At 38.9% G+C, this 12,301-nt stretch overlaps 1 protein-coding gene across 3 annotated transcripts in view; it reads right to left on the bottom strand.

The window, feature by feature from the left end:
* The window catches only part of LOC125166328 (24-hydroxycholesterol 7-alpha-hydroxylase), a 95,189-nt gene that overhangs the window by 79,067 nt on the left and 3,821 nt on the right, over window positions 1-12,301 (bottom strand). For all 3 annotated transcript variants that reach the window (XM_047860206.1, XM_047860207.1, XM_047860205.1), the window contains one exon: window positions 999-1,134. In XM_047860206.1, coding sequence (XP_047716162.1) covers window positions 999-1,107 — 109 coding nt within the window. In that variant the 5' untranslated portion in view covers window positions 1,108-1,134. The remainder of the gene's footprint in view (window positions 1-998; window positions 1,135-12,301) is intronic.

Raw genomic sequence — 12,301 nt, forward strand, 5'->3', positions numbered from 1 at the left:
AGAGGCGGGGCGCCTGGGTGGCGCAGTCGGTTAAGCGTCCGACTTCAGCCAGGTCACGATCTCGCGGTCCGTGAGTTCGAGCCCCGCGTCGGGCTCTGGGCTGATGGCTCAGAGCCTGGAGCCTGTTTCCAATTCTGTGTCTCCCTCTCTCTCTGCCCTCCCCCCCCCCCCCCCCGTTCATGCTCTGTCTCTCTCTGTCCCCAAAATAAATAAACGTTGAAAAAAAAAATTTAAAAAAAAAAAAAAAAAAAAAAAGAAATGCATGAGAGGCTACATGAAGAGAAAAACTAAGAAAGAAGCAAAAAAAAAAAAAAACAAAAAAAAACCCAGAAAAGAAAAGAAAAAGAAACCAAGGAAAAGAAGAATCAGGCACAAAAATGCAATCGCTCTGCATTCTTGGGAGGACAAATGGCTTCAGCACCACACGTTTGCAGCCTGGGAAGAAATAAAGTGGACGGTCACACCAGAAGCATGCTGACAAGTACAATCCAGCAGTCTCTGAGGATGGAGAACAAAAGGCCACCGATTACATGACGCCAAGCCCCACTTACCTTAATAGCCCTATGGAATGTGTCAGGAAATGCCATAGTAAAGGGCTTACTAAGCAGTGGAATTCTACTTTGAGTGAGCAGAGTAGCAACATGTGATCAAGCCAAGAGCTATAGCCTGAAGAACACTGTATACACGGCAGCAGATGTTCATGTCCCAGTGAACATCGTGGGAGCTGTAACAGGATACAGATTCCGAATATTTTCCAAATAAACAGCAGCGAGGTAACCTCGTCTCTTACACACATCTAGTTAAGACCGAAATGAGGCTGCCAAGAATTCGTTTGTCAACTACCAAAATCATCAGATGTTCTTTCTATCTTATGTTCCCACTTTAGAGCATAAAATAAGGGCTGTCATCATTCTCGGTAGAGGAGTGAGGGGTTGTTACCCAAAGCTGCTCTTGGACCAATGCTGTATTCAAACAAACTATCTGAAAATATTCTTTACCTGTACGATAGATGGGCTTTTGCACTGCTAGTTCAAAATTTACTTCTTTGGATTTTAGAAACACATTAATTCCCTCTTCTTCAGTAACAAAGGTCATTCGGGTGCCCATAACAAAGACTGTAAATACTGGTCCATACTGGAAGAAAACACATAAATACAGATATTAGGAAGCATTTCTAATAAATAAGTTATGGGCCATGGGTTACACAAGAACCCCAGTGCTGAAGTTATAGACAAGACACAAATTATTATGCTTATATATAGTAACATTATACATTTTGGCAGATTCAGCCAAATATAAATTATATAAATCATGATTTATTCTGTCCTGATACTTAACCTTCCTTTTGATCATGTTATTTGTTTGAAGCTTCCTTTCTTGTAGTAAGAAATAATAACTAGAAATAATTATTAGAAATTATGTCAACAGTGATGTTTGAACCTTGTTTTCCAGACAGCAGTAGGCTCACAAGCAATCTACTGCTCAATTTTGTTCAAGAAAAACATACAAAACAGCTGACTGGTTTTACCTTAAATCTGTGGTCACGCAATAATGTCCTGCGATCCTGAAAAGTCCTCTAATGTGTTCACTGTCTCACTTTCCAAAATTACTATTTCCCTTGGATACCTGCCCTACCCACGCCACACAGAGAGAGTTCTGGCTTCGTAGCTCACGAGGAAAATGGAGGTAATCAAGTAAGGGCGCTCGCAAATTGTCACCACCAGATCTTGCCAAGATACACATTTGTATCCATTCTCCATGCTTCCCTTTGGATTAGGACAGAGGGGACGTCCTGCTCCTGTGGAATGTCTGCACTCGCTCACTTGCGTCATGGATTCCACACTCTTACCTTCTTTTAACTCCATGTTTATGCACCCTGTCATCCCACATCATCACTCCTGCCCTCCATCAGATCACCAGCAGCCTACAAACACTAGCCCAGAGTTTGATTTCGGGAAGTCCGTGACTTTATCGGGAGAAAAATATATCATTATTTTCATTGACTTCAAATTGTAATTTAGTAGTTTTTTCGATGATGAATGCAGGCAAACAAACCCCAATCTTATCTGTGACTCTATCATCGAAAGAAACCACTGTTCCAACTATATTCTCTTATATTCTGTGTCTCTTTGGCATCCGTTCATCACAGGGCCAATTATATTAACTATATTTCTTATTCTTGATGCTCTGGCATTGGAGTTTCACTACTGGGTAGAGATTGTCCTCCGGGGGCTAGCCAATTCTTCCAGGGAGCAAAGGGCTCAGCCATCTGGGAGCATACCTTTCACATGCAAAATAACCAATCTTGAGTTTATATCACCATCTACTTCCTTATCTAACCCTCACACACCAAGTCAGTATTTCCCCTGCCCGAAATCATCCCAAGGCCAGGTACCAGGCAAGTAGACCCCACCAGTATGGCCCAACGCCCGCAAGAATTATTCAAACTAGCCAGTCCTCAATTGTTTTCCCTGCCCTGCTTGCCTTTCTTGAGGAAGCCCCAACAAAGGCTCAGGCACAGGCTTTTCTCTTGCTGTTAATGTCTGCCTCCTGACTCTTTCTTCCCTGTGGCCCTGCATGGTACCCAATGGCCACACTCTCGGACCTGTGAGTATAATACACTTCTTCCTTCCAATCCCTCCTTCTCATTTCCTCCTGTGGCGGCTCTGACTTTACAATACCACATGCAACATATACATTCTTAGGACAATTACCCATACTTTCATATCCATCCCATCATTGTTACTGTAAGTATTTCGAAATATTATGCTTGTCACTACTTCGATATTACAACCATTTCTAGGACCGCCCTGAAATGGCATGAGATCATTCCTCTGACACACTGTTGGGCCCGATCAGGCAACTGTGGGCTTGTAACCGTTAAGCCGCCTAACAGTGAAGTCACATTGTCTTACACTGGTGATCTGGACATCTGCATTACTTTCCAGTATTCCTTATCTATAGTTATTTGTTAGTCAATATTTAGAAGCAGATGAAGGATTTCCATTGTTGGTTAAAGTTTTGTTCAAATGAGAATTCCAATTAGGAAAGTGGCCTCTGTAACACATATAGGTACCCAGGCCACAGTGCAGAGCAGATGAGTTCAAACACATTGAATAACTGAGGTAACTGCTGATGCATGGTATTTAAGGTAACTTATCGCAAAACTGTATCGTGCAAATGATCATGTGCGATGTTATAAATTTGCTAACAGGGTTTTTTGGGTCTTATTTGATTTGCTTTTGTTCTTCTGTGCATGATGTCTGAGTGTTATGAAGCAAAGGCAAGCACATACAGTATGTCATAGACATGGCCCTTGTGTGGTGGTTCATTAAAATTCTTATTTTGAGATAATTACGGACTAGTGCACAGTTATAAGAAATAATACAGAGCAACCCCACGTAGCCATTACTCTGTTGTGCCTAGTGTTAACATCTTGCAAAACTACAGTATGGTATCACATTGGTATTGTGGCCACTCGTATTGATGAAGTCAAGGTACAGAGCGTTTCCATCATCACAAAGATGCCTCATGCTGCCCTTTTATAGTCGCTTCCATTTCCCTCTCACCCCCACCTCTTCCTTAACCCGTGGCAATTGCTAACCTGGTCTTCATTTCTATAATACTGAATTTCCAGAATGTTATACAAAGAGAATCACATTTTTTTTTTTTTTACTTGGCAGAATTCATTTGAGATCCACCCAGGTTGCAGTGCCAATAATTCTTTCCTTCCTTGGGGCACCTGGGTGGCTCAGTTAGTTAAGTGTCCAACTTCCACTCAGGTCATGATCTCACAGTTCATGAGTTTGAGCTCTGCATCAGGCTCTCTGCTGTCAGCACAGAGCCCACTTTGGAACCTCTGTCCTCCACTTTCTCCGCCCCTCCCTCACTCTCTCTCTCTCTCTCTCAAAAATAAATATAAATATTTAAATAAAATAATTCATTCCTTCACATTTCTGAGTAGTACTCCACGGTATGGATGTACTACAGTGTTTTTTAAACATGTTGAAGGGCATTTGTGTTCTTTTCAGTTTGGGACTATTACAATTACAGTTGCCATAAACATTAATGCACAGATTTTTGTGCGAAGGTAAGTTTTCATTTCTCTAGGATAAGGGCCCAGAAGTGAAATAGCTGGGTCATATGGCAGCTGCATGCTTCATTGTTGAAAGAACTGCCAGAGTGCTTTCCAGAGTAGTTGCATCATTTGACATTTCCACCAGCAAGATGTGAGTGATCTGTATGAGTTTCAATATGTGAGTTTCTCTGTATCCTTACTAGGATCTGAGGTTGTCACTATTTTTTATTTAGCCATTCTTATAGGTGTGTAGTGATAGCTCATTGTGGCTTTAATGTTTATTTGTTTATTTATTTATTTTTGAGAGAGAGATACTGCACACATGAACGGGGGAAGGGCAGAGAGAGAGGAAGACAAATCTGAAGCAGGCCCCAGGCTCTGAGCTATCAGCGTAGAGCCTGATGTGGGGCTCAAACTCCCGAACCATGGGATTATGACCCGAGCCCAAGTCAGACACTCAACCAACTGAGCCACCCAGGCGGTCCTCATTGTGGTTTTCATTTGCATATCCTTATTGTCTAATGATGTTGAATGTTTTTTCATGTGTTTATTTACCATCTGCATATCCCCTTCAATAACCTGTTCCTATGTCATTCGCCATTTCTTTAGTTGACTTGTTGGGGTTTTTTCAATGCTCAGTGTTGAGAGTTCTTTATATATTCTAGATAGCAGTCCTTGTTGGATATGTGGCTTACAAATATTTTCTCTCAGTCTACAGCCTGTCTTTTCAGTCTCCTAACAGGGTCTTTCACAAACAAAAGCTTTTAATTTGGATGAGGTCCAATTTATCAGTTTTTGTTTTTATACATTGTGCTCTCGGTGTCAAGTCTAAGAACTAGTTTTTTGGCCCCAGACATTCTCACTCTTTTCTAAAAGTCATATAGTGTTATGTTTCACATAGAAGTCTATGATCTAGTTTGAGTTAATTTTTATATAGATGGAAGACTTAGGTCAAGGTTCATTTTGTTTTGTTTTTGTTTTTGGCTTAATGGTGTCTAATTGCTTCACTGCTATTTGCTGAAAAGGCTATCTTTATTTCATTAAATTGCATTTGCAATTAAATTGAACATTTAGCGCATCTGAGTTCTCTATTTTGTTTCATCAATCTGTGTATCTATCATTCCACCCACATAATCTTGATTAATGTAGCTATGTAATGAGTCTTGAAATCGAGAATGACTCTTCCCATTCTTTTCTTCTTTTTAAGATTATTTTAGCTATTCTAGTTCTTTTGTTTTTCCATATAAATTCTGAAATGATCTTGTCTATGTCCACACCTTACAGGAAATTTGGTAGGATTTGCATTAAACCTGTATATCAATCTAGGAAGAATTGGCATCTTTACTATGTCGACTTCTGCAATACGTGAACACAGTATGTCTCTTCATTAACGTCTTTGATTTCTCTCATCAATGTTTTGTAGTCTCCAGAATAAAGTCCTATACACATTTCATAATTTTTACACCTATTTCTCTTTTTGAGCAACTGCACTGAATTTTTAACTACCATGTGTACATGTTCATTGTTACTATGTAGCGATACAACTAATTTTTCTGTGTTGACTTTGTATCCTGTGACCTTGCTAGATTTACCAGTTAATTCCAGATTTTTTAAGTAAACAGCCACAGCATGTGCAAACAGAGACAGTTTTATTTGTTCCTTTCCCTCTGACTCTTATTTATTTTTCTTGCTTTATTGCACTTATGGAACTTCCAGTACCATGTGGAATAATAGTGGTGGCAGTAGACTTCCTTGCTTTTTTTTCCAATCAGAGATGGAAATTCTTTCACCATTAAGATTGCTGTTAGCTGTAAATTTTTTGTAGATATTCTTTATCGAGCTGAAGAAGGCTCCTCCTATTACTACCTTTCTGAGAGTTTTTAAAAATCATGAATGGGTGTGGGATTTTGTCAAATGCTTTTTCTGTACAAATTAATGTTAATGTGGTTTTTTTTCTCCTCTTACCTATTAATATGGGAGCTTGGACTAACTGATTTTCAAATATTGTACCCGTCTTAAACCCCTGGAATAGACCTCACTTGGTCATAGGTCATATAATTCACTTACACATTGCTGGATTTTATTTGCCGGTATTTTAAGGATTTTGCATCTTTATTCATAAGGAATACTGATCTGTAGCTTTCTTCTTTTGTGCTGTCTTTATCTGGTTTGGTATCAGGGTAATCCTAGCTTCATAAAATAGACTGGGACATGATCCCTTCTTTTCTACTTTTTGGAGGAGATTGTATAAAATTGATGTCAACTCTTCCTTAAACATTTGGCATAATTTCCAGTAGAACAATCTGGGTCTTAAGATTTCCTTTTTAGGGAGTTTTGAAATTATGAACTCAATTTCCTAAGTAATATAGGGCTATTTAAATTATCTAATTTATACTGAATAGTTGTGGTAGTTTGCATTTTGGGGGGGAACTTGGTTCATTTCATCGAAGTTGCCAAAATTTCTATGTGTAGGGTTGCTTATGGTGTTCCCTTATCATCCATTTGATGTCTGCAGTGATATGCCCCATTCTATTCCTGACATTAATAATTTGTGTCTTCTTTTTCTTGCAGGTCTTTCAAAGTAATTGATCTTGTCAGGGATTGGCTCTTTCTTTCACTGATTTTCTCTATTTTTTTCCTGATTTCAATTTCATTCATTTCTGCTCTTTAATATTTCCTTCCTTTTGCTTGCTTGGGGTTTATTTTGCTCTTTCGTGGGGAAGGGGTTGAAAGACAAGCTTTATTCATTTCACACTTATGTGCTTTTATAATGAAAATATTTAGTGATAATAATTTCCCTCTCAGCACTTCTTTAGCTGTGCCCCCAACTTCTGATAGGTTGCATTTTTATTTTCTTTCGATTCAGCATGATTTTTTATTTCGCTCAAGAATTTCCCTTCAACTCATAGGTTATTTACAAATATGCTGTTTGTTTCCAAGTGTTCAGAGTTTCCTGTCATCTGTTATTGATTTCTAGTTTCATTCCACTGTAGTCAGAGACTACATTGTACAATTTGAATCATTTTAAGTTTTGTGGGGTTTTGTGGACCTGAATATAGTCTATCTTGTCCTATGTCTCATGAGCACTTGAAAAAAATACATAACCTGCTTTGTTAGGTAGAATGCTCTACACATATTCATTAGATCTGTTGGGTTGGTGGTCTTTTATAGTCTAGCTGATTTTCTGCCTAGCTGTTCTACCCATTGTTAAGAGAGCATTGTCGAAATGTCTAATTATAACTGGATTTGTCTGTTTCTTCTTTCAGGTCTGGTTTTTGGTTCACATAATTTACAGCTCTGTTGTTTGGTGCGTACAAATTTAGAATTGCTAATTCCTTCTGACCATTTTATAATGGTCATAAATTATCTCATAATGTCTCCCTCTGTCTCTGGTAATTTTACTTGCTTTGAAGGTACTTTTTCTGCTATTAATATAGCCACTCCTACTTTCTTTTGACTGATGCTTACATAATGTATCTTTTTCCATAGTTTTTTGTTTTTCACCTGCCTATTTCATTATACTTGAAGTGAGTTTCTAGTATATGTCATAGAGGTGGATCACTTTTAAATCCATTTTGCAAATGTCTATCTTTCAATAATTGTATTTGTACCATTTATAACTTAAATTATTGATATATTACGGTTTAAGTCTCTGCTATTTTATTTTTATTTTTCTGTTTATTCTCCCTGGGTTTTGCTTTTCTGTTTTATCTCCTTTCCTGTGTGTTATTTTAACATTGTTTAGAATTCCATTTTAACTTATTTATACTATTTTTAAGTGGACCTTTTGTGTAGAGTTTTTTAGTGATTACTCTAGGTATTACATTAGATATATATAACTTATAGTCAGTTAGTATAGCCACTTTTTAAAGTTTTTAATTTTAATTTCAGTATAGCTAACATACAGTGTTATATTAGTTTCAGGTGTGCAATATAGTGATTCAACAATTCTATACATTACTCAATGCTCATCATGATAACTGTACTCTTTAATCCCCATCACCAATCTCACCCATCCCTCCACCGCCTCCCCTCTGGCAACCATCAGTTTGTTCTCTCTAGTTAAGAGTCTATTTCTTGGTTTGTCGCTCTTTTTCTTTTGTTTGGTTGTTCCTTAAATTCCACATTTAAGTGAAATCACATGGTATTTGTCTTTGTCTGCCTGACTTATTTTGTTTAGCATTTTACTGTTTAGTTCCATCCATGTTGTTGCAAATGACAAGACTTCATTCTTTTTATGGCTGAATAATATTCCACTGTATGTATATGTGTGCGTGTGTGTGCGTGTGTGTGTGTGTGTGTGTGTGTGTGTGTATTGTATCATCTTTATCCATTCATCTGTTAATGGACACTTGGGCTCCCATATCTTGGCTATTGTAAATAAATACCGCAATAAATACTGGGGTGCATGTATCCGTTTGAATTAGTGTTTTTGTATGTGGAGGGTAAATACTGAATAATATTCCACTGTATGTATATGTGTGCGTGTGTGTGCGTGTGTGTGTGTGTGTGTGTGTGTGTATTGTATCATCTTTATCCATTCATCTGTTAATGGACACTTGGGCTCCCATATCTTGGCTATTGTAAATAAATACCGCAATAAATACTGGGGTGCATGTATCCGTTTGAATTAGTGTTTTTGTATGTGGAGGGTAAATACCCAGTAGTGCAACTACTGGATTATAGGGTAGCTCTATTTTTAACTTTTTGAGGAACCTTCATACTGTCTTCCACAGTGGCTGCATAGTGTAGCCATTTTATCAACTCAAGCAAATCTCTCTTTATGTCCCCTTACCCTCTCCCATTTGTAATGTAATTTTCTTAGGTAGTTCCCTTACATACAACTAGGACAATATCAAATAGTGTTATAACTGTTGCTTCAGGCACCGATAATGATTTAGAAATCCCAAGAAGAGAAGTCTGTTGCACGTACACATCTTTTGTTTACTGTGTCCTTTCTTCCTTCCTGATGTCCAAGATTCGTTCTTTCATTGGTCCTTTTCTGTTTAAAGAACTACTTCTACTCATTTGTTTAGGCTAGTCTTCTAGCAGCAGATTCTCTTAATTTTCCTTTAACTGAGGATGCCTTGATTCCTCCTTAATTCCTAAAGAATATTTGTCCTGGAGATAGGACTCTAGGCAGACAGTTCTTTTCTTTGAGCCCTTGAAAAACGGTATGCTATTCCTCCTGGCCTACATGGTTTCTGATGAAGAATCTATCATTCCAGTTTCTTTTCCTACCATAATAAGGTTCCATTTGTCTTTTGCTGCTTTTAAAAATTATCTCTGTCTTTAGTTTTCAGAAGTTTGACTTTCATTTGCTTTGCTATGGATTTCCTTGGGTTTATCCTGTTTGGGATTAGCTTGGCTTTTCAAATCTGTAGGTTTATGTCTGTTACCACACTTGGGAAGTTTTCAGTTCTACTTTCTACAAATACTTTTTCAGCTCCACCCTCTTTCTCCTTTCTAGGACTCTGATGACATAAATATTAGGTCTTTTACAGTCCCTGAAGTTCTGCTCATTTGCTTTCAATCTTTCTTCTCTTTGATTTTCATATCGGGTAACTTTTATTGACCTATGTTGAAGTTCACTGATTCTTTTCACTCTTCTCCATTGTGCCATTGCACTCATCCACTAAGTTATTTTTTTCTTTTTTAGTTATTGTATTTTTCAGTTCTAAAATTTCCATGTTTCCTCTTGATATGTACTATTTCTTCGCAGAGACTCTCTGTTTTTTCCTAAGACTTTGTTTTTTTTTTCATTTGTTTCCAGCATGCTTATAATTGCTTGTTGAAGCATTTTTATTATAGCTGTCTTAAAATCCTTGTCAGATCATTCTAATATCTGTGTCATCGGTTGATTGTCTCTTCTTATTCAAGTTGAAATCCTCCTGGTTCTTGGTATGAGGAGTGATTTTCTACTAAAATCTGAACATTTTGGATATAATGTTATGACACTGCATTTTATTTAACTGTTACATTTTTCCAGGCTTCCTTTGGCATTATTCTGATATGGGAAAGGGGATGCTACCTCATTGTTGCCAGGTAGGGGGATGGAAATTTAGGTTCATCACTCAGCATGGGGAGAGAAGAACTCCTTATGACTGCTGAGTGGGGGTGAAAGTTAAGTCTCCCTTCTAGGTTCTTCTTATATCCCTCTGGCTGGGAGAAGAAGGGGTTTTTCATTACTGCTCTCACATGACACCACTGGCCTGGAGGTGAGGTGTTTGAAGAGCAGCCTCTTTATTGCTGAATGGTGGTGGAAATCCTGGCTCACCCTCTAAGGTTCATGGGTCACCACCTCAGTGAGTAGGAGAGGGACTGCTTGTTATTCCTCAGTGGTGGTACAGTCCATGCTCTAGGTGTGGTCTCCATTAACACTGTTGTGGGGATGGCCTCATTATTGCTGAGCAGTATGGAAAGTCAAGATCCTCCTCTAGGTCTCTTTTGCCACTACCATTGCTAGGAGGGGACGAGTTTTACTTCATTTCACCCTGGCTAGGAGTCAGGGGTAGCCTTTCCACTTGGCACTTGCTGACTGTGGTGACACCATGTTTTTTTTTCCCTGTGGTGTTTGCCTGGAGCAGTTACAGCCTAAAATTTTTCTATCTTGCTACGCTGCTCCTTTTTTGGACCTTTACCTAGAGAGAGTCGGCTTTTCTTGGGGCTTACTTACTTGCCTGTGGCCACTGGCATCTCTAGGTTGCTGGCGTTTCTAGAGCCCAATCCAGATACATGAAGCAGAAAAAAAAAAAATCAAGGAAATTCACTACCATATTGTTCATCAGATCCGGTTCCTAGGTCGCTAGCCTATCAGCCCTCCTCTCTCCACCTTGCAAAATCATCTCATGTTTGTTTTATATATAATGTTTAATTCATATTTAGCTGTACTTAGTGGGAGGAATGGGGGAAAGCACAACTACCCCATCTTTTCAGAAGCAAACATCCCTAATTCGTTTCGTTTTATGTTTTCACTCACAGAATATCTCTGAAAGTGATACAAGAGAATGGAAACATTCTTGTTGGAAGAGAAAGTAAGCAGTTAGAGGACAGAGATGAGACGAAAACCTTTCATTGTATACACGTTCATGCCTTTAGAGTATGGACCTATTTGAAAAAAAACACACATTTCTTTAAAGAAGCACACAGCCTTTCAATTCTGGTGGTGATGTCACAGCGACGTGTTACTGAATTGTTCTACCTCTTTCTTGGAAAGCACACAGAGCCACAAGGAGAAAAACATATGTGCACAAGCAACATTATTGAGCTAGACAACAAGAAGAAAATCTGCTAACTACAAAAAGCATGACCCACGGCACTTGAAACCAGTAGAACTCTTCGCTCTGCTCTTAGAAGCTATCACAGCACCGTGAGAAAGACGAGGACCATGTGCAAGGGGTTCGACAATGGAAAAGCCCAGAAGCACCCACTCTGAGATAGGAGAAGGAAGTCTACAGAGTTGGAACCACTATGAGATGGGCTAGGATAAACAGCCCACGGATACTGAGGGAGGTAGCAAAAGATAACACAGAGAGTGGGCTCCCAAAAGCACTTTCTTGTAAAAGCGAAGAGTACACCTGAGAAGACAAGGGTCACCTCTTTCCCTAGCAGCCACTACTGAAGAAAGGCAGTGAGAGCTCAAGTGTGAAAGATTGCATCCTAAAAAGCAGAGGAGCCATGGGTACACACAGGCACTATATTTTCACTGTAGCAAGGGAGGATAGGCTAAAAGAGCTCTGTCAAGAAGCCTGGAAAGCAACTGCCCCCAGCCAAAACCTCCTGCTGACAGCTGGTCCAAGACAACTTAAGACCTTAAAACACAGTTAAATGGAGGCACTTAGGCATCCAGGCTCAGGTCATGATCTCACAGCTCTTGGGTTCGAGCCCCACGTCGGGCTCTGTGCTGACAGCTCGGAGCCTGGAGCCTGCTTCGAATTCTGTCTCCCTCCCTCTCTCTCTCTCTCTCTGCCCCTCCCCTGCTCATGTTCTGTCTCTCTCTGTCTCTCAGAAATAAATGAATGGTAAAAAAAAAATAAAAATATGGTTAAAAAAGGAAAACGTCACCACTGTAAGAAAAATTCTTTTAAAAAGGGCAAAAAAGGACATCAGAACTTCCTTACAGATGAAGTAACTCACCAAAAACATTCTGCCATAGGGCACCTAAAACCTGTAATGCAAAATTATTTTTGGAATCAAAAAAAAAATTAATCTAATAATTTTGCC

The sequence above is a fragment of the Prionailurus viverrinus genome, chromosome B2 (genome assembly GCF_022837055.1).
Source record: "Prionailurus viverrinus isolate Anna chromosome B2, UM_Priviv_1.0, whole genome shotgun sequence".
Taxonomy (NCBI): Eukaryota; Metazoa; Chordata; class Mammalia; order Carnivora; family Felidae; genus Prionailurus; species Prionailurus viverrinus.